Consider the following 24,382-nt stretch of genomic DNA (forward strand, 5'->3'; position numbering starts at 1 on the left):
TACATGAGCCATGAGTGAGACTTCACATAGTTGGGGGAAGGAAATAAGGGTGTAGTAGGGTGATTTTTTTCTCACTGCCGGTCAAACAGACTCACAAGTATGATCTACTGATCTACGACAACTACAAACGTGCTCTCGGTTGTCAATTATGTCACTCCGAAGCACTGGTGCTGCGCGCGATCACACTTCTTAACTCCGTTCTCGAGAAGACACCCCATTCTGATTTATTTGAAAGCACTATTGGATGTCTGATGAGTGAATGTAGGAAAGTATTTGAACAAATGATGCCTGTAGGATCAGTCCTGTGAAATGTATTATGATTATTTTTTTATTTTCGTTGTTTCTGTATTCACACACTGGCTTTTCCCTATTCCTAAAGTAACGCATCCAAACTAACACCTTTGATAAGAAATTTAAAATAAATAGAAAGTTTTGCTGTCTCCTGAATAGTCACTCTTTATAAGATATGAGTTTGAAAAGGTAAGGCGTCGAAATGTGAAATAAATAAATAATAAATAAATATGTACGAGATCGAATTCCATTCTTAAATGTAACTTGTGTTACTGCACATGGAATAAATTTGATTTTAATTATTCGGTGTGTTATAGAAAAACAAAATTGTTATGTCTATATTGGAAAACCCTGTAATAGTCTCTATAGTACCTACTCTCGTCAGCGATGGTAGCTGTAAAGGTAAAAAAAAAAAATTTGTCGCAGATGGCGTTACGGCAAAAAAGTCGTTAAAAACCAAAAACAAAGATATGCAAGAAGCGTGTAGAAAAGTGCATAAGGTGTGCTGGTTTATTCCGTGGCTTAAGTGGCAGAGCATCTGGCACGAATTGCCCTAGAGTTCTGGACCCCGATTCAGAACTCTTCGGTATTTTAACCGAATGGTTCGATTGGATATCGTTTTCGAATCGAAAAGCGCTTTCCGAGCTATTCAGATAATTCATTTATGTCGATAAACTTTCGATGCGGATTCGGATACGATATCGCACTGCTCTTACAATAGTGTTGTAACTCAAAATACGTGAAATTCAAGATTGTACCATTTCTGAACGTAAAATTTGTTTCTCTACACGTCAATAAAATTGTCATTAGAATATTGTAAAAAACCATGAAATATATCTACTTAACCCAGAATGAAACAAATGTTTTGTCAGCTAGTTCTGGATAAAACAGTCCTTACTCAAAAATATGAAATTATTTATTGCTTTTGTATTAAAATGTACTTCTAATTGGCAAATCTTCACGGGAACTGAGTAATTAGTTTTCGGCTATTCTGAATAAATTCACTTTTTGAGTTAATGCACTGTTGTATTAGCAGTCCGATAACGTTATCCAACAGCGTTTACAGAGTTAGTCGATGAAACAGATTATAAGAAAAATTAAAATTGGTATCTTGATGAATAGAAATGAAATGCTGAATTTGAGGCACTCTTGTTCAGACTACCACAAACACTGCAATAAACACGTCTATTATTAAATTTGATGTTGTTGATGGCGCATGAGACAATCGCTATGCAACGCGAGTGCACCGCGAGATTATGCGAAATTGTGCGTCCATATCTGGCCCTTTACTCTCGGTCTAGCCGTCTGAGTCAATTACTGTGAAATAAGTAATACGTACTCGACTAAATTAAAACACGCAAGATGCGAATGAAACTTCATATTTGGCAATGTTTTTAATTTGATCGAGTATGACACATTTGACAGTAATTGTTTCGCACGGAGAACGCGACTAGACGCAACAACATATTCGCAACAGGGTAAACTATCACAAACTCGATTTTTTTTCCGAAATAACGTTTGTCCGAATTTTCATTACACCGAAAACCGAATTATTCAATTCAATTGAAATATATTTATTTCAGATAAAAATCCATATAGTGTTATGAACAGAATAACTTAAGACCTAGTGTTCATCATCATCGTCAACCCATTTATCCGTCCCACTGCTGGGCACGGGTCTCCTTTCAGACGAGGGTTTAGGCCATAGTCCGCCACGCTGGCCCAAAGTGGGTTGGCCACTTCACACGTTTTTTTCATCACGATGTTTTCCTTCACCGAAAAGCTCATGATAAATTTCAAATTAAATTTCGCACATAAATTCCGAGAAACTCAGAGGTGCGAGTCCGGATTCGAACCCACGACCCTCTGCTTGAGAGGCAGTAGGTCAAGCCATTAGGCTACCACGGGTTCAAGATCTAGTGTTAGTATTAATTAATTTTATATAATTTAAAAGGACAACACAACTAAATGACGGCGTGAAGCTCCGCAGAAGAGGCGAGTCCCACCGATCTGTGAACACACACAAGATGCTGTTGGAGTTCCCGCGTTAGAGCGCGGCTTAGAGCAGATGCACACCTTTTCCTCACGATGGCCATGAAACCATCTATCTGAGACTCGGCAAACATCCCCGAAGCACTACACCTCCACGGTAGCCCCATCAGCACCCTGAATGCGTTATTATATTGAACACGCAGGTCGCTGAATGTCCGCCTCGAATACGCGACCCTCAGACTGCATGTGTGTAAGCACTTGACAGTAAGCTTTAAATAGTGTAATTTTTACCTGTTTAGTACAACGTGCAAATCTGCGTTTTCCATTTTCCTGAACAAAATTTCAAATTAAAGTGAAATTTCATAGTCTTCCTTTTATTTAAGATGTTATGTTATTTAGAAGAAAACAATCCTTATGATTGAGTCTTTCGATCAGTATAATAAAATTACAGGTGGTTTTTTTTCACATTTTGCGGGTTCGATTCCCGGTTCAGAGAAGCGATTATTTAAAAATCTTTGAATGCAGTTCGAATTGTTTTTAAAATCAAAATGAAGTCTTCTTTCAGTAAAATGTTCTATCAATGGTATTTAAGGTACTTTCCCTCCATGTGGCATAGCCGTGGGACACCCTGTATAATTACAACGAAACAGTTGTTCTTTCAGGATATGTTGGATCTTTATCGCAAATACACTACTATTAGGTTCGGTTAGGTTAAGTTAGGTTTAAAAGAAAAAAACATTTTCTTCTCAAAATTACTTTCGAGGTTATGAAAATTCGAGCAAACGTTCTGGAACATGTCATTTCGGACTACTGATAGGTAACTTCGCAACAGCCCTGGTGTTGCGAATATTCGTCATCAACATCCGCGGATAATTTACATAAAAAATGTCCGCATTCATCGGTGCTTATATTCATTGCGGATATTCGAGTCGTGACATGACCTGAAAGGCAAGGTGGAATAATTTACAAACCTTCTAGAAACAGACTGTAAGCCGAAAAAGCAGTTCAGATGTTGTTTTTAAAATATTATTTTGATAATATTCTCGAACGATTAGGCCTAAGATTGATTGTTTTCATGCGGATTGGTTCTACTATTAATAAATATTACAAAATCATTGAAATTCGATTGAAAGAAATTTGTATTAAATTGATATTCAAGAATTGTTTTGTGAAATTACTCCACTAATTTATTATAATTATTAATGCACTTAGAAAAAATTCTTTCATTCCGGCCGGATTCGAACCGAGGTCTTCTAGCAACCGCGTCAGACGCTATGCCAACTAAGCCACGGAACGAACCAGCGGACCTCACGAATTTTTCCTTGTGCTTGTTGTTGGATCTTTGTATTTGGTTTTCAACGACTTTTTAGTCGTAGCGCCATCTATGAAAATTTTTAGTATTTAAGAAGTATTTTCGTCACCCAGTGTTGAAATAATTATATTTTATTATTATTATTTATTACGCTTTTCCATGGAGGTATTCAGTGAGATGATTTGAAAAATGTACATCACATTTTTTACATTTTTTTTATTACATGAACTCAGTATCCGATTTTTTACACATCAGCATCTGCTGATGTGTCAAAAATCTGCATCAGCAAAAACCCTGGTCCGTACATCATACCTTGTCTTATTGTACTATACTTACATGCTGCATTAGTTCCTAAGCTTTACTACCGTGTAAATATATTTACAATAAATAAATGAATATTCCTTCCAGTTGGAGACCTTTTCCGAAGACCCGTGCGAAGATCCTCTTCATCCAAAATTACTACTCCTCACTCCAGAAGAGACTGGAGACGCCCAGATCAACGGGTCGCCCCCAATGCTCAAAGACATGGAAGACGAAAAACTATTCCCCTCAAAACCTGACGGTTTCGTGAGATCCGCTAGTGCTGTCCAAGTCCGAAACCAAGAAAGCGAAAGATTCAGAAAAATTTCTACACCAGCCACTTCGAGACATGGTTTGCAACACATCTCTAGTAGAGCGAGCAATCATCTTGAAAGTAACCCTTCGTTCTTAGAGTCAGTGCCCGAAGGTAAGCCTAGCAGGGTTGGCAGTCAAGAGGTGTTCAGCAAGAAATTGGCTGTGCCGAAAACGCCGAAGCGAAGTCCTTCAACGTCCAGTTTCCAGTATATGTCGACACCCTTCCACGGTTCGACGTTGTCGGCATTCGAGAAACCAAGCGAATTTGCTTCTCAGTTCAGTCTTAAGTCGGTCACAGACAGCTTAGCCCCTATAACATACTGCTGCGGATGCAAGAAAAAACATAGGGACGAATTAGGGAAAAAAGAAAGATCCAAATATTTCGATATAGAGTTATTAAAAGATCCTATATATCTAGTTATTTTAATATCTAATTGCACTTGTGCTATTTCTTACACCAACTTTATTATCATGGTGCCTGCTTACGCCAATGAATGTGGCTTTGATAAATCATTAGGCGCATATTTACTGTCAATAATTTCGGCTTTCGATTTAGTCGGCCGAATCGGTGGTTCAGCACTATCCGACGTGGTATCAACACCTAAACGTTATTTCTTTATAACCGGTCTTCTACTATCTGGCATCAGTTTAGCAGTGCTACCGTCAGTAGAAAATTATTGGGCTTTATCGGCTTTTTGTTCCGTATTCGGTATTGCGTCTGGTATTAACGTAGGTGTCACAGCGCTAGTAATGACGGAAATGTTAGGTACTGAAAGATTAATGTCATCATATGGTATCAGCTTATTCGTGAACGGTATTTTACAGTTAATTGGGCCACCAGTGTGCGGGATTTGGCACGATAAAGAGGAAACACATAAATCGTTATTCGTAACGTTTGGGATTATTTTGATTTTTGGCGCCTCTCTTTGGTGCTTTGTGCCGTTTATTTACAGCAGAAGAAGAAAGGCGGAGAGAAGAAAAGAATTAATTGAGAATAAGGCGTGATATAGTATAGAATGCGACAGATTCTTGTGGAAAACATTGCAGCGCAACTCCGGTAAATGTAGTTTTAGATAGAACGAACTTGTCTTGCGCGTGATTGTAAGCGACACGCTTATCTATGGCAGTTGCCACTCAGAGCTTTTAATCGCAAAGATGGAGACGCGTTGCAAGCGCGCGACTTCAGCGATACAAACACGCGATTACATCGATGCAATACGCGCATAAATCCCAAGTGTAGCGATCCAATACGCGCGTTCTTTTGTTGGTGCTGAAAATCCCAGTGTGTAACCACTCTTAGGGGTACTGCCACTGTGCCCGTCACCCAGGGACATAAGTTAAGTAAGCGTGCATACGTTAAACTGTTTTCCATAAGATTCTAGTTAAGCATTATTTGTAGGTACAGAAGGGTCATTTTAATATAAAGTGTTATGTATGATTACCAGTGATCGGAATTTAGGGTGTTAACTTAGCTAAACTAAAGAATAACGTGGACATTCCCTTCTACAAATCCCGGGACTTCTCGAAACTGATTATATAGTGTGTTGATTTGCATTCTCGTCATATTTAAGAAATTAATAGTAGGGATAATGCTAAATCATCTAAAAATGTTCTGTTCAATATTCTGGCTAATTGTATCTAGTAAAGTTTTGTAAAATTGTTCCCAAGTGTATTCACCGCGGAGGACAGTGACCCCGCCACCCGCTTCACCGAGCGATACGTAATCTTTCTCGATAGCTTATTTACCTTTTTTTAAAAATTACGATTGTGTACTAGTATTGTTATAATTTACTAATTATTTACATTAGTTAGAAAAATTGACTAAAAAAAGTTTTTTTGTAACTTAGATTTGGTACTTAGTACTGGAGTATTATTTGTGATTTTGATATATTCAACACTGACTTTGGGTTATTCTTAACGGACATTTTTTCCGATACAATAAAAGCTGTCAAATCACGACAATATACGTCTCGTCGAATGCAGTATCATTTATTCATACAATTGTAAAGTTACATTTTTCAGCATGTCTATTAAAATCAAAAAGATTTCAGTTAATAGATACTTTTTTCCTATATAAATTTAGAAACTTTTTGACATAAGTTGTATCTCGATACATAATTGGGCCCAGAAATGAAGGTATTAATTTTTTTAAGCGTACGGTCCGCCTGATGTAAAGCGGCGTATCGAGGCGTATCGAGGCGTATCGAGCGCGTTGCCTCCTCCTTTTGAAGGACACTATACGGGAAAATCCAGGCAGGGAATTCATTCCACAACTTAATTTAACGTGGGAGGAAGCCCATCTGAAACCGAACAGTACGAGATCGACTCAGTTTCAGATTGTGAGGTTGGACTCCCTGCCGGGGCCGAGCGGTGCGATGATAAAATGTAGCCGTTGGCATCATGACAAACGGTTCTTCATAACTTTTATACGCATTCATGACGAAATGGGTATATCCATACTAAGAAAACGTTCATACTTTAGGTAGATCAAATCCCTCAATTCCGATCACTAATAGATACCAAAATGACATGCCCTCAGTGAACTCTAGAAAGTTTTTGAACTATTGCCGCGAAAGCGCGCGGAGCTTTTCAATTTAATAGACTCGAACATAATGTTTTTATACACTCTCTGCATATAGGGAAAGTACCTTAAATACCGTAGATGGAAAATTTTACTGAAAGAAGATTCATTTTGATTTTAAAAGCAATTCAAACTGCATCCAAAGATTTTTAATAATGGCCTATCTGAATTGGGAATACAACCCGCCAAATGCGAAAAAAAAGCACCTGTTTACTTTACTATACTGATCGAAAGCCTCAATCTTATGGATTGTTTTCTTCTAAGTAACGTAGGTTATCCTATCAGTAGTTCGAAATGACATTTTCCAGAAATGACGTTTGCTCGAATTTTCATAACCTCGAAAGTAATTTTGAGAGGAAAATGTTTTTTTTTCTTTTAAACCTAACTTAACCTAACCTAACCGAACCTAATCGTTTTTTTGCGATAAACATCCAACATATCTTGAAAGAACAACGGTTTCGTTATAATTCGGTTTTCGGTATAATGAAAATTAGAACAAACCTAATTTCGGAAAAACAAAATTCGAGTTTGTGATAGGTTACCAGTAACATAGCATCTTAAATAAAAGCAAGACCGTAAAATTTAACATTTAATTTGAAATTTTGTTCAGGATAATGGGTTTGGATATGACTGTGATATAAACACATAACAGGGCACTGCTAGGGATACCATTTTGTTGTTCCAATTAATGTGACGAGTATCAAGATATCGGAACGAACCTGTGAATTTATGAAAGAATAAATTTCTCACAGACGGAGGCAAAAAAGTCGTCAAAAAACATAAACAAAGATCTGCAACAAATGCGTAGAAAAATTCGTGAGGTCTGCTGGTCCATTCCGTGGCTTCATTGGCAGAGCATCTGGCGAGAATTGCCTGAAGGTACTGGTTCGAATCCACCCAGATCGAATGAATTTTTCTTAGTTATTCGATCTTTGTTATATTAATTATAACAAACTAGTGGAGTGATTTCACAAAAAATAATAAAATCTTACGGTAGTAAAACATCGTTAAAAAATTATCAAAGTATATTTATTAAGATAATTATTGTTATAATTATCATTTCGAACCCTGCGTACAGTGCAATTTTACTGCCTTTTTTTAAAATATAAATTTGAGATAGAAATGTTTATCCTAAAGCTCGTTTTTTTAAAATTATTTGCATTAGAAAACAATTTCTATACCAACTTTAACTGCCTCCACGTCCGAACGGTTACCATGCCGGACTGCCAAGCAGAGGTCCCAGGTTCGATTCCCGGGCCGAGTGATATATTTGTATGGCCTACATTTATTTCTCTCGTGAGTTGGGTGTAATTTGTGGATGTCTATGTGTGTGTCCTTGGCACCCGCGACACAGGGTTTCCCTAGTGCGGGGCTATGTTGAGTGTGTACGTTATTAAATCATGAATTAAATAAATAAAAAGTCTTCAAATTATTAAAATTATGAATGTAATTTTATTTTTATATATTATAATGTTTATTTGATCTTGCGGGGCCCTCGCTACATTCTATTGACGCGGTGTCTCGCGTAGAGTATTATAAAATGTTACAGGCAGTATTTTCCTTGGAGAAAAATATTTAAAAATAAGGCACTGTTTTTTTACACATTCGGTATCAACGTCGACTATATAACCCCACAAATAGAGACGACGTAAGAGCCATCCATCCCTGGCAACTCATGAGGCAAATGGGTCTTATATACCTTTTAAATATCAACTCTCGTTTGCGCTGAAATCACAAATTAGAAAGCTGAAATAGTACAGCGCCAACAATTGACCTGTGTGTACGTCTCCATATATTCTAAAAATATTCTGTATTTATTGTAATAAAGATAATATCTCTACCAATGGGGTGCTGTTCCATTCGGTGGTGTGGAGAAAAACAGCAAAACATCTAATTACAAAACGGAATCACATTTCATCGGTAATTAAATATGTAATTTTATAGCAAAGCTCAAGTTAAACTTGTCGATTTGAAGTGAAACAATTGACGACCGACACCCGTCAATTGTTTCGAACTCGGGCTAGCCAATCGGAGCGCAATTGTCACAGTAATGATTTGGCAGAATAGTTTTCAAACAAATTAAATGACATTTCGTCTCTATTTCTGGTTATGGGTATCATTTGCTATATAGCTACTCATTTGCTTCTTTAAATATTTAACTCGTTCAACCTGTCACCGTGTATAATGGCTATACTGTTTGCCACAAAACAATATGACGGAACACATACAGAATGTTCGTAAATTTAGCATAATTAATTGTGCTGTTCAAAATGGATTATTATTGTTCTACAATTGTCGTCTTTTGATAATAAACTTTCCATACTAAACTTGCATTAAATAACTACTTATTTTCTTTGTAAAACAAAACGTATGGAGATACAACAGTTTCCGTTGCGTATTTTCAGAAATCAGAGAGCAATATCGTATATGGATAAAATATTGTCGTAATTTAAAAATTATGGAATTGAGAAATCACAATTGAAAGTTCAAAAAATTACTGAATGGAACTAATAAATTCTTATTCTAAAGAAAATATTATGTATAAATATAAATAATCACATTAATTAATTTTTTATTGAATTGATATTCAATTATTTTTTGTGAAATTACTCCACTAGTTTGTTATAATTATTAATACAAAGATCGAACACTCAGAAAAAATTCCTTCGATCCGATAGTTCGTATAGCGTCTGGCACGGTATGCAAGAAGACGTCGGTTCGAATCCGACCGGATCGAAGGAATTTTTTCTGAGTATTCGATCTTTGTATTAATAATAATAATCACATTGTTCGCAATAAGATTCAATCAATTTTGTTACTGCCTCTGTGGCCGAACGGTTACCATGACTGCCACGCCGAGGTCCCAGGTTCGATTCCCGGGCCGGGAGAAATATTTGTATGACCTACATTTGTTTCTCTCGTGAGTTTGGGTGTAATTTGTGGTTGTCTATGTGTGTCCATGGCACCCGCGACAGGGTTTCCCTAGTGCGGGGCTATGTTGAGTGTGTGTTTAAAATTTTCGAATCGTGTTTTTTCAATACCATAATTTTTGAGTTACGTAAGTTTTGTTTCATGTGTGTATGTTTGACGTCTTGAACAAACGATGATTTCACAAAATTATGCCAAGTAGCAGTAGAGCTCCCTGTGAAAGGTTTCGCCCAGATATTTTTAACTAAACTTTTTTTGCCGCTAAGCAGTAATGTGTAAGCTTTAATGCGTACCGATTTTGAATGGAAAGGGTGCTGGTGACTTGTCAACTTATGTCTCAGGGTGACGGGCGCGACGGCAGTGCCCCTCAAATTTTTACAATTTAAAGTTCTGAGTCCGGCACTGCAACTGGAATGGACAGGCGTGTTGTTAACCACTAGACACACGACTTGTTCGTTCCGTCACTCTATCATATCATAAAAAAAATCATATGTGCTGAAGCACACATCCACTCACACACGCACGCACGCATCCGTACATACGCCACGCGGCGCGTTGTATTTCGTGGAATAACACGGAGTCAATATTAAATATTAATTATTTTAGACATTGAATTGTGCACCGAAAATTTGGTGATTTTATTTAGTTTTTTCTATTTTTAAGTAAAAACTGATAAGTTACATTTGGGCTGCCGTCGCCATGTTGCGAAAGCTTAACCCATTCATGGACACTAAGGGTCGTATTCTAGAACTCTACTCAATGTTCAAGTCAGGATTGCACTGGCAACACAAGCACTGGAAATACGACCCTAATGGCAGGGACTTGAGTATGATTTCGAGTGCTTTAAACCATACTCAAATCCTGACTTGAGCATTGAGTAGAGTTCTAGAATACGACCCTGAGGGAGCGTTCACATTACGACGTAACGTTTTATTTATCGTTGGATGGCTGTCGTGTCCACTATGTTCCCATATCACGACTATTTGCCGTGATTGTGTCGTGGAAGTTTATTTTATCGTTGATATAATTACGTTGATATTATAATTGTTAATACAAAGATTGAACACTCAGAAAAAATTCCTTCGATCCGGTCGGATTCGAACCGACGTCTTCTTGCATACCGTGCCAGACGCTATACCAACTAAGCCACGGATTTTTTCTGAGTGTTCGATCTTTGTATTAACTATTATAACAAACTAGTGGAGTAATTTCACAAAAAATAATTGAATATCAATTCAATAAAAATTTAATTAATACGTTGATATTGTTTATCGGTTCACGCCAGCCGCCTTGTCATTTCCACGACAGAATCGTTTGAAGTTGCGAATATCTGTCGTCATATTGTTATCGTGACGTTGTATTTATCGTCGGACGACTGTCGTTCTAGCTCTTCCCGTTGTCACGACAGTCTGTCGCCGTAACATCAAAAAAGTAGTGAACGACAGTCAATCGTGTTGTACTATAAGTGAACAACTTCATTTAAATATACAAGTCGCGACACTTTAAACTACACGACTATCTGTCGTCACGACATAATGATAACGCGTCCTTACGGCGTTTATAGTTTTCAGGATATGATAGTACGGGAGCCTTGTGGCCTTGCCAAATTAAACAAAGATTCGGTCCACATTAATTTATTAGAAGTAAAAAGTGAAAGGAAAAGAAAGGGGAAACACTGTAATAAAAATAATACAGTGATATAAAAAAGGTGCACACATTAAAATAGACGTGTCTATATATATCCATTGCTTTAAAAATTACGTGAAGTTGAGTTTTACATGATCTTTTAATAAGCACGTCCGCTCGCTTCGAGAATTTTGATGGGAGTGATGGCGGATAGCGGTGGGTGATAAATAACGTCACGTTGAAAAACTAACTAAACTAACTGTCTCCGCCACTCACGTCACGACATACGAAGTATTTTACAATTACAATTTTGCGCGAGTTCGCTTTTATTTTTAAATTCTAATCATGAACCAAGAAATAATTAGATTAGTGTAAATACCGTGTAAATATTGTAAATACAAATAAGATACTTGTACAAAATTGATCCAAAATAATAAACACGCCGCATGGTCTTAAAAACGAATAATGCGAAAAGCCTGTAAATCTGTAAATGTTAATGCGGATCAATTTTCAAATGAAATTAAATAACGACTGATAGGCTCAATTCACACTGGCGCAGAGTCGAAGCGTCGCGTCGCGTCCTGTTTGTCAACTACAACCTACAACCTGGCGACGCGCGACGACGCTCGGTTGCAACCAGGCTTGACTCCATATTTGTATAACACAAATTTGTACCTTAATAATGGGAAAATGGATGCGGGCAGCGCAGGACCGATCGTCGTGGAGATCGTTGGGGGAGGCCTATGCCCAGCAGTGGGCGTCGTATGGCTGATGAATGGGAAAATAGAGATGAATATGCTATAGGCGAAAAACATGACGCGTCGCGACGCTTCGATTCTGCGCTAGTGTGAGTTGAGCCTTAGAAGGTAGCCACTTGCCAAAACCGTATATCTCACGATATACGGTTGGGACGGGCGTGACAAAATCACGGTGATTTGTTAACTGTGATTTTTTGTAACTGGAACGATATTCACGGTAAAAGAAATGTAAACTCCTTTCACCATGTCTAATGACGGAACGAACCAACATAAGACGTGAAACACACAACGCGTCCCGCGCCCACGCGTGGTGCGTTGTCGTCCATATAAATAGACGGAGTTGCACCCGCCGTGCAACCGACCCGACACGCACGCGACCCAACACGTGCCCGACCCGCACCCGTTCTATGTATGTTTCACGCTTAAGAATGGTGACACAATTGCAATCATCACAATGCAAACGCGCAGACAAGTATATTATTTACTTTACAATCCTTGTACAACCCCAGCATTTGGTTCCGCACGACTGCACACGGCGGGCAACGTTATTTTTACCTTTCTGAGCGCGTGCTTAGGTTCCTTTTTCCTCGTAGTGAGCCCCTGTTGTCATCAATCAGATTTAGTAGGCTATTATAGCGTCGAATTTGTGCGAGAGTGACGTATCTAAGACGTAGTAACTACTAAGTAATTTGTGCCAATACTGTCATAGCCGTAGTATCATTTACACAAGAATGTTAACGGAATGAGTCGTCAGTGAAAAAGCGTATTTTATATTGAATCCATATAAGCTGTACGGCACGAAGGAAAGTAATGACATTTGTGTGTGCGGTACTGTATAAGTACTGTCCATGAACGGGTTAAATAACAGTACGAACATTGAATTGCCACACGGAATTTCCACGAACATATATTCGACATAATACTATTTCGAAATCCCGCAACTTCGACAAATTCTATACCACATTACCGAAATTTCGTAATTACGTAGTCGATAGTGCGATATTTTATTTTGTATTCGAAGTAGTGTCATGCTGAATGTCTGTTCGCGGAAATTTCGTTTGACACCCCATGAACATGGTTGTCAAAAATCAAATCTGGCGCCACATTTCAGGGTCCAAATTTGTCAGTCCTTAAGAACAAAACGCTCGGGTATTTTTAAAATAGAATTTATAATAATATTTTAACATATAATTATTGTGTGGTATACGCGAAAAAGTAGTAACCGAAATTCGATTTAAAGAAATTATTTTAAGTATACATTCTTCGTAGCATATTAATTTTAGTGTTATTAATTAAAATATTGTATTAGAAACTCATTTATTAATAAATATTATTACTATACAAGGGGTTTAGATGTTCGTTTTTGAAAATTATTATCACGTGTATTTTCTTCATAATTGTTTTGAAGAACCGTGGTCATCCCACAGGTATAAAATAGGTATAGGATTTAAAACTTAGTTATAACTTACCTCTTGAGCTGTGCTAGTTATGCTGTTTCCTGTTTTTTATTTTAATTGTATCATGGAACTAATTAATCATGTAGGCAGTCAGTTAATAAGAAATTATTGTAATTTTATTACCACAAAAGACACCATAATAAACAACAATAGAAACAAATATAACAACGAGAACAAAGCTTTAAATTAAACCTATAGCACAAGAAGAAAAATTGAAATGTATCTCAGATTAAAAAAGAAAAATCTATCGAGTTAAATTAGAAATTGTAAATGTAATTATTTTTGTAATTAAATTAAATTATTTTATAGATTAAAAAGAAAAATCTATTAAGCAATAATACAAAAATGCGAAATATTAATATTAATTAGACATAATTGATCGATGACTTTTACAAAAAAAATCGTGATATTCAATAAATAAATACTGCACTTTTCCTCACGTGGTTCAGGTTTTCAGGAACGTCCAGCTAAAACCCTGTTTACAATAGTATTGTTATAATAAATCGCAGTTATATGAAAACGCTTATTATTGTCAATTCGAATAGTAGTGCCATTTTAATTAAAATAATCTACTTACTATGAAATGCCTTAAACTATTATAAAGAATAGTTATTCCAGAATAGTATTATTGTTTATTGTGAACAAAGATTTGTAAGTGGTGGTAATTCTGTTGTGAAAATTCTGTTTAAAAAATTACTTTTTATTTTGCACTTTCTGCAACGCCGGCGCTAGCCCATCGTCCGGGTGCAATCAATACCCTGGCCCTCTAGTGGACACGCAATCAAAATGGAATACTTGTTATATTTTCCCGAGTGATCCGAAGTTTGGGTTCAAATGGTGCAATTATAAATTATGTTGAGAAGCAATACCTTGTGCTCTTTGGAAACACCATAGGCAAGGCCGGACTAGCTGCTACAACTTTGCCATTGGTTGTACAGACGACAGCAATCAAGCTACGTATTAATGGATCTTGTTGCGTTGCGTCACTGCTGTTGATTGTACATGGGATTGGTAATACAATATCACGTTTTTATACTTCACTATATTTTAAGGAGTAATTCTACCCTATAAGGGTCAACGAAATCGTGAATAAAAATCGGCTGTTTGGCACAAAAAAGGCTGTTAATATTTAGGACGAGACAGCCGATTTTTTTAAAGCCTTTCTGCTTTTAATCCTAGTACCCAGTGTTGCTAATTCACAATTGTATGTTGTATATTTTTTAAAGATTTTCGCGTTTATTAACAAAAATATTTATTGTCATGTTAATTTCGCAGAAAACTACATTACAATGCTATTTTCTAAAATCTGAACTTCGGAGTTTTGCGAATATAATTATTATTAGCCAATGCTTTGATTCGGTAAAACGTCATCATAATATAAACACAATATACGCTCCACTATCGGTAATGAATAGGTAAAAGACTATAAAATAATAGTTTAAACATTACATATTAATGAATAAAAATTTTTATAACAGAATTGCCACCTTGAGTATGCATGAAATGTTATGCTACTTAAGTTACGTCACTTTAAAAATGAAACTTTTATTCATTTACTTACAAAAAATCGTTGTCACAAAAAATACAAATATCGTTCCTTATGCTATTAACTTCCATTGCGAAGGGAATTTGTTTATTTCAATCATATTATTTTTCTCCCTCAGAGCGGGACACCTGAAAATTATTGTTTTAAAATTTAAAAGAAGTAAAAGCATTGAGATCTTTGTGATTTCAAGCTGTCGTTTCGGCTTAATTCTCACTGGCGCAGGGTCGAAGCGTCGCATCGTGTCATTGACTTAAAAATAAATGGACGACTGGTCTAATTCAAAAACCACGAAAAAAATGTCCCAAGTCAACCTATTTAAACGTAGTGACATGTAAATGAATATGAAAAAAGCTAAAACGTTGAATTTAAATTGTAATGTCATCGCAGTACTGTCTAATTTTGCTTGCTTCGCTGTCAATCGAACAAACGAAGACTAAAGCGTGAATGACGCTCTGTATACGATTTTAACGCCCTATAAGTTCGGACATTTTTTAGCGCGGACCCGACGTCCATATAATTGTACGTCAATGCATCGTGTCCTGTTTTTCAACTACAACGCATGACGATATTTGACATTGACGGCATTAGCGCGCCCGGATCACAGTGTGGTCGGCATCTGACGCGTCATTGCGCGCAAGTGACGCACGTTGACGCGCGATTCCGTATTTGCATAACACAAATTTGTACCTTAATAATGGGAAAATAGAGCTGAACATGCTGTAGGCGAAAAACATGACGCGTCGCGACGTTTCGACTCTGCGCCAGTGTGAGTTGAGCTTTACTATGTTTTGGTGCTGTCATTTGATATCATAAAAAAAAATTGTGCCAAAAGGAAGGATATGAAAAAGGTATTAAACTTAAAACGACTTGGTCGCATGCTACTTAGTGTACATGGCACCTGTACAGGTCCTGTACTCTCGTTCGCCGTCCAAATCAATCACTATGAAATACTCGTAATTAATACTCGACCAATTTAAAACGCATGATGCGAATGAAGCGTCATACTTGACATTCTTATAATTCGACGGAGTATTCCTTATTTGACAGTAATTGTTTCCGATGGACACTGGGTGTAGACCCCCAGCGTAAAGGACCAGAGCAAAATCAAAAATATTTTATTCTAAGGGCCACCTAAGTACTTGTATTAAACAGATTATGATGCTGGTATCTTTACAGTTGCACTTATACATTGCCGTAAACATTGCACTGGTCTACTTACACTTAAATACTTACGTCTACTATCTACTTACATACTTTCGTACTCACCGTTTGACCTGTACATGTGCTCATGTTTTCAAACGTATGGATATTTTTTTGACATCTTCGTTTTTTTATACAAAGTAATTGCTTATTTTAGTAATAATAATAAATAAGTTAATCAAATCATGTACTTACAGATGAAAGCTTAAGGTCGGACTCCACTTTGCACAGCACGCAGCATTGTAGCAGTAGACGTCCTTGTGAAAGAATTCGTCCAGGGTAGTACTGCCACCTTACCTATTTCTGCAGCCAAGCTGTAATGTCAGCATTACTGTGTGTTCCGATTTTGAAGGGTAAGGGTGCTGGTGAAATTACAGGCACATGGGACTTGTCAACTTATGTCTCATGGTGACGGGCGCAGTGGCAGCGCCCTTCAGATCTTTGCGATTTAAAGCTCTGAGTGGCACTGCAACTGTTATGGACAGGCGTCTAACTTACCACCAGGCGTACGACTTGTTCGTCACGTCACCTGATATTATAAAAAAACACGCATCACCACCTTGTCTCTAATAAACTTGTATTTTATATGGGGTGAAGATCACGCGCTGCAGTATGAAGCCTGTTGACACGTATAGTATAGACTGTAATCTTAGCATAACTGACATAATTGACAATTTTACCGAAAACGAGTTATTAACATATCTGTGGGTCAATTCAGAGCATTACGATAATTCAATTGTCGACCGATTTCTTTTAATTTTTATTCACAACACCCGAATCGAACGTCAAACTGTCGTATTCGAAACCGAACCGAAATGACGTCACACCCGTACTCGAGCTTCGCTACCGGCAAAGGCAACAAACGTTATCCAGAACACGGTTATCGAATGCAAGTTACGGAACGTCCCATTGTTTACAAAGTAAGAATGTAATATTGAAATGTCTTATTATTTTAAATAAAGTCCGGATTTTGATCAATTTCATTAATTTATTTTAATGCAAGACTAATGCATTCCTATATTTTATTTCTATTTCACCGACTAACTCGGTAAACGCTGGTGGATCGAACGTTAACTCGAATGTTCGAACGATATCTAATTTAACGATTCGGCTAAAATATCGAAGAGTTCTGAATCGGGGTTCAGGTTATTAATATATCGACTCATCCGTAGAACAAAGGCCTATGTGCAAGGCTACTTATTCTCAGGACATAGTACATTTCGTTCGTTCTTCGCTGTGGATGTCAGATCGACTGTTCTTCCATGTTATAATTTCCGAAACGAAACAAGATATAGAAATTCTCAAAACACCTTTACATAGGCCTTAGTTTGAATAATGAAATTATTATCGTTACGTACTTATTCTCTTCTCGCTATATAATCACATCGGACTCTGTTCTTCGGATGAGTCGATATAAGCGAGATCTACAACCCCCTATAAGTGGTTTGTTTATATCTTATTTAGTTTCAGTTTTATTGTTAGACTTATGATTGAACTAGATTGAAATACTTTTGAAAAAACAGATATAGGTACTAATATTAGGTAGGTAACAATACAAGGAGGGCACTATAGATCCTTTATATAGGGTTTTTGTGGTGCGGTGTTTAGACATACTGTTTCGAATTTGTTTCACGTGGAGTCCGACCCTAAGCGGTAATATTGCAGTTGGCGTACAATGTATGATAGTTTATTTGTATGTTAAGGATATGTCTACAAGACCTCGTTGTACTTTAAATGTAAAATAAAATATTTTTATTCTGTATCGTGTTTATTTATTTACCTGTGACATTTTTTTTTTTAATTAAGTGCGCATTTGATTTCCGTCTCACCTGATGGAAAGTGACGCTGCAGTCGACGATGGAGCGTGCACACCTAAATAATGCTTATTCTCTCTCGCCTTGAATAGGCCCAAATTATACCGTCCAGGGAACAAGTCTGCAGGCAGGGCTTTCACTCCAAAGCCGTTTGCCATGTAAATGTGGAAGCGATACGTTTCGTTTTAGATCTGTGTCGGTCGATCATTTTTGATAACCCGGGTCGATCATGAGTAGTGTGATCGGGTCAAATGACTCGATCATATATTCGATATTTTAGCACCCGTCCCCCATTTTGCCTTTAAAAGTGTCAAATTATACAATTAGCTTTTATTCTTTTCTGCTGATGGGTAATGTGTCTATAGTTAAATGTATCATTGTGTATTCATTATTCATATTCAAATGTATATTCATTAATATTTTAATATTAGCTAGTGCACTCTTAAACAAACACAACATACCGAAAAACAAATTAAACATATAAAATTACCGTGTAATGGACAACTACGCCACTTAGAAATTAGGATGAATATTCATTCATCATTCGATCAATAGACTCATTGATCTGTTAACCCGTTGACTCGTTGATCGAACGAAGGTTCTATCGAACAAATGTTCCCACCCAAACGAAGAGTGAGAAGACAAATAGTGTCGTGAGTCGGGACTTCGCGTGAGAGTGAACGAGACAACAATAATATTATGAATTATTGAATAATCTCTAATATTGTAGTGATAATGTCGAATATTGCGCGCATGACCCATGAAACTCTAAAATTATTGGGTTATTTAAGCTTTTTTTTTATTTTTTTTATTAATTTATTTCTGGCCATGGAAACAAAGTTCTTCAGCTGAAAACATAAAAATAAGTTTTTCTGTAAATATGGCCGCCACAAAGAGGATAGGCAATTTGAGGCGGCGTGCTTGGATTGACTCGGGATTCCTTAGAACGGGCCGATACGGGTATTTTAGTTCGAGATTCGTACAACTTCGCGTTTTAATCTTCGATTAAGGCACAATAGCACTATCCTATTCCACTTTAAACTAGATTTCACAAAATAATTGAAAGTCAAAATAAAAACGACACTTTTCCCTCCAAAAGGTCCAGAGCGAATCTTATTTAGAAGCTAGTAACCGGGGTTATTAGCTGTTTGATCGAACATGATCGACACACATCTACTTCGTATGGATCCTTGGAATATCCATGATGTATGTTATAAACATGCACAGGCAACGCACCTGCGTACTATCCTGTTGCGCTCATGCTACACACTAATTAACGTCAGTGTGGCTACTATACATGCTTGAAATAACGCGATAAATCTCTTAAGGACCGCCACCAGAGGTATCGTCTAATGACATAGTGAATGCCGTTGTAAATTTAAAACGATAAGTCGTAAATATATAAATAATGTAAATAAAATAAATATATAAATAAATAAATAAGTAAACATAAAAGCGAGGTATTAGTTGATATAATAATGTAATTAAATGAAATCAAAATTGAACAGAAATATGTGCGCTCTCACACACACACACACACACACGCACACAAACACACACGCACACACACATACACCAACACTCATTTACACACACTTCATGCATATATACACAGACAAAGTAACACATAGGTTATTTTAGTCTTAGTTTATTAACGTTAATGTATTAGTAAATTACAGACAGTTATAGCACCAGCTTAAGAGCAATGTTTAATTATTAATTGTAAAGAAGAGCGATGTTTCTTAACACAGTCCCTATCAAGCTTAAAAGGAAACATAACCCCTAAATTATGCTATATACAGTGAAGTCATAAAATATTTTTATTTTTATTTTTTTTTTTATTTTTTTAAGTCGTGGCTACATTTACGTTTGTTTCGTTTAATGCGATATATTGAATACAGCGGTTTTCTTGTAAAATTTCGAGGTAATTTTGTTTTGTTTTCTATAGAGAACATTTTTGGGAAACCTGTTTTCACACCGAGTATAAATCAGTGTATATTCTCAATTTCACTATATATTTTTTCCAAAGCGATTGATTCTACACTTTCACTGTTAGGGGGAATCAATTAAAGCCATTTGACGTTGTATATACTCCTAAACCTTAGTGTGCCCGTAAAGCCCGCAACACATGTTGGCCAAGCCTATACGAGTGAAGGCCAATACCAACGTGTAGACAGCCTATTTGCCTTGCCTTGCCTTGGCTCGGTGCCGCTCGCCTAGCTTGCCGAGTGAAGGCGAGCGCCAGCGTGTATAGGGCTCACTTGGCGTGGCTTGTCACGACTACCCGTCGCTCCACCAGACCACTCATCTCCTCACTTCGAAGCGGTGACGGAATTTTTGTACAAATCAAAGGCGCTCACCTGCTCTCGGCCAATAATACGTGAAAAATGACGCTTAGCACAAATCAAGATATTTTCAAGTTTTTAGAGTTTTATCAGAATGAACCTGTTATTTGGAACCCCGAAGACCTTATGTGCATCTTACCTTGTTCTATTTTGATGAACACTCAGCATCCAAGACCTTCTTTTTGTCTTTTCTTTACCACTTTATTGCGGTATATACTGACTTAATAATATAGGCGCTCATTAAATAAACAGCAGCAGCTACAATAACTTCTACATGTCGGTGTCATCCATACTGTACCAGTGCACAATGAAAACTGACAACGGCCAACGTGTGGGCAGCTCCACAAAACTCGTCTAATCAATTTGCCTACACTCGCGTTGGCCTAGGCTCGGCCAACATGTATTATGGGCCTAACATGTGGAAAAGTAAACTTTTGACACGCATGTTTCGTCGCAATGTTTTTCTTCACTATAAGGCTCAGTTTACATTACCGTGACAAATAATGCTTCGAGGCGTATGGTCAGCAACAAACATAATGGCTGTAAGAGCCGAAAATAATAAAGAAAAACAAAGAAAAAATTTCAACATATTTTTTATTTTTCACCAAACTTATATAAAATAAAAATGATCACAAAGCTTTTAAAGATACGTTTTTAAATGTACATAAAAATGGTATTTAGTATATACACTCCCGGATACACAATTCGAACCACTTTGCATCAGTAATTAATGCCCTAAGTTTAGACAATATTCGATTGAAGTATCCTACGCAATTTTGAAATTAGTATATTAAAAGTCTTTTCCATAAGTCCTTGTTGGAAATTTGGACTTGCAAAACGGGGGGAAACCACTTTCTTCGATAATAACACTATTTTTGTATTCTAGCCCTTTACGACAAAAATGCGGGGTGGTTCGAATTATGTGTCCGGGAGTACATAAAATGAGAATTATTGTGAGCGACGACAACATTGTTATACTCCGTAAAATTAAGCTTCGTTACAATGCCGACGAATAAAGACGACGTATTAATTAATATACTTCATAAAGTTTGCCAGTCTGTACAAAAGTAACAACTAGAGTTGGGTAATTTTCTGAAAAAATTCACGAATTTTTTTCAGAAATCATTCTGAAAAAAATTAGACGATGTTTGATAATGCATGTTCAACGTTTAGATATATCTTTTTAAGTTTTATTTAGCATGAATTATAAAACAAAAATGCTAAATGTAATTTTCTAAAGCCGGCTTAGGCTTATTTTCAGAAAGTCTCATAATAGAGTTCAGTATCTTCAATGTCAAGTGTGGAAAAATATAGGAAAAATATTCAGAAAAATATTATTTTCTCAAAATGGAAATTTTTCCATGACCCAACACTAACCAAAACTTAATTAAAAGTTTTGCTTTTCGATTTGCGTAGGTACATGCAATGACTAATGGACGCCGACTCAGAACTCTTAGGGTCGTATTCCAGAACTCTACTCAATGCTCAAGTCGGGACTTGAGCAGACTTGAGTATGATTTTAAGCACTGAAAATACGACCCTAATGGTAAGGACTTGAGTATGATTTTCAATGCTTTAAATCATACTCAATCCTGACTTGAGCATTGAGTAGAGTTCTGGACTACGACCCTGAGATATTTAAACGAATCGTTCGATTCGGATACGATGTTGTTATCCAATAGCATTTACTGAGGTAGTCGGTGAAACAGATTAGAAATCTTTTTACATACATTTTTACGACCTATAATATAGGAATGCATTAAGCCTTGCATTAAAATAAATTAATAAAATTGAACAAAATCCAGTCTTTTTTTAAAAGAATAAGAGATTTCCATGTTTCATTTCCATGCTTTGTAAACAATAGGACGTTCGGTAACTTTCATTCTATATCTGTTCTGAATAACGTTTGTAGCCTTTGCCGGTAAGGAACGGCACGAGTAAGGTACGGGTGTGACGTCATTTCGGTTCGGTTCCGAATACGACAGTTTGTCGTTCGATTCGGGTGTTGTGAATAAAAATGAAAAGAAATCGGTCGACAACCGAGTTATCGTAAGGTTATGAATCGACCCCCTGAACACAATCGAGTAAATTTTACTTAATACAACATATTATGACGTTACTTTAAAAAACCTATGATAACTAACGTCCGTACTCGTCTGTAGCGTTCAGGTACTAGTTGGCTCAAGAACACGTTGGCGAGTGAGCTCATTATTTTTTTTTGTTAATATTTTTTTATCCAATGCATGAATTACTAGAGTCAGAAATCGAAAGAAGAATCAAATAAAGAAAGGTGATGTTTAGTTTTGCCAGTAAGCGATGCTATCAGATTGTCTTATCTACCATTATTAAGTAAGTAATTTATTTGTACTTATATTTGGTTTTATAACCATATACCGTTCAATTACAGATAACAGTCATATAGAAGTGAGAATATTTATATTATGTTACACATTATGGACTACTTATGTTTAAGACATGTCCTTTAAAATTTTTTCTAAACCGATTACGCTGTCTCCTGCACTAGGCAAAGCCTGTCTCGTAGGTAACCAATTCTAGGAAGGATGTACCTACAATATATATATTATATGCGAAAAGTTAATAGAGACGAGAAAATTCCTAAAATCTAATTAACATTACTTATTAGTGTTGGGTCATAGAAAAATTTCCAATTTGAAAAATTCATATATATTTTTCCGAATATTTTTCCACATTTGACAGTTGACACCTGTCAAAACTTGAACTTACAGAACGAAAAAGATTGATATAAAGATTTTTTTCTCTTCGATACTCCCTCCGAGTCACTGAACAAATTTTCTGTATTCCATTCATTAATTTTTTTAATTTGCGATGAATCATTTTAAATCTCGTTTTACTTTAACTTGCTTTTTTATTTTATAATAATTCACGCTAAATAAAACTTCAAAGGATATATCTAAACGTAAAACATTATACGGGGTGCCATGTGCCTTATGCCATTCTTCTGTGACGGGTGCGAATGAGCTTTCGAATGATTATCTTTCAAAGTTTTCAGATAATTTTTCGGAAAAATTTCCACCATATGAAACTTTTCGTAAAATTACCCAACAGTAGCCATTATTAAGTTCGGCACGTTTTAATAATCAAGCTAAATTTTACGGAGTACACTCCACCGTATAATATGAGGAGTAAAAACCACTGTAAAGGCCCGGTTACACGGCCGAGTATCACCGCGAATAACTTGCACCAACCAAGTGCTCGTTCGTTTTGTTCGGCCTTGTGCAGCGTATGAGACAACGTTGCTAAAGGCTTATTACCTAGTGATATTTAATGAATTATGTATCTTTCATACGTGGTTTATTGGTCAGGAAAATGTGACAAAGAAACCATGATTGTTACACATAGGAAATGAAACTATTTTTTTCGTATTTTACACGCGTATATTTGTTTTTTTTCCAAATAGACTACCACCAATTATGCTAATTTTAAATCATCTCAGTTGCGTGTAGATAGAGCATCAATGTCCGGATTTTGTACGTTTGCTATTTTGTTAAAAGTGAAGAGTATGCCATATTAGATATGCCATATAGATTAGAGTGTGCCATATTCAACTGCCATTGCAATTTTTTGATATTCTGCTCTTCTATGCCGAGTCGATGGCGTAGTGTACTAATTATTTGAAAGTTTTTTATTAAAAAAAAACTTTTTTTATTGAAATTACACCTACTTAAAGGAAAGTGCGTGAAACCGGATTCAGCACCTAGTTTGCCACTCTTGCACGTGGAATATCGATGCCTTACTTTCTGAATCTCGTATCTTGTAAAGATTAATTATTCAAAACATGGCAAAACTTTGTATTTATTTTAAATTTCTTATCAATTTGGCTGCATTACTTTCTATTCTATTTTTAAAAAGAAGGATGGCTTCTCTTTTAGAATTTT

The 24,382-nt window shown here is 36.4% G+C and overlaps 1 protein-coding gene across 1 annotated transcript in view; it reads left to right on the plus strand.

Annotated features, from left to right (window-relative positions):
- LOC113234451 (monocarboxylate transporter 9) overlaps window positions 1–6,342 on the plus strand; it is a 33,398-nt gene extending 27,056 nt beyond the window's left edge. Inside the window, exon 5 of the mRNA XM_026469760.1 lies at window positions 4,004–6,342. Within this exon, the coding sequence (XP_026325545.1) occupies window positions 4,004–5,215 (1,212 nt within the window). The 3' untranslated portion in view covers window positions 5,216–6,342. The remainder of the gene's footprint in view (window positions 1–4,003) is intronic.
- The last annotated feature ends 18,040 nt before the right edge of the window (window positions 6,343–24,382 follow it).

This window comes from Hyposmocoma kahamanoa, unplaced genomic scaffold, assembly GCF_003589595.1.
Source record: "Hyposmocoma kahamanoa isolate Upper Pololo Valley unplaced genomic scaffold, ASM358959v1 84, whole genome shotgun sequence".
In the NCBI taxonomy this organism is placed as follows: domain Eukaryota; kingdom Metazoa; phylum Arthropoda; class Insecta; order Lepidoptera; family Cosmopterigidae; genus Hyposmocoma; species Hyposmocoma kahamanoa.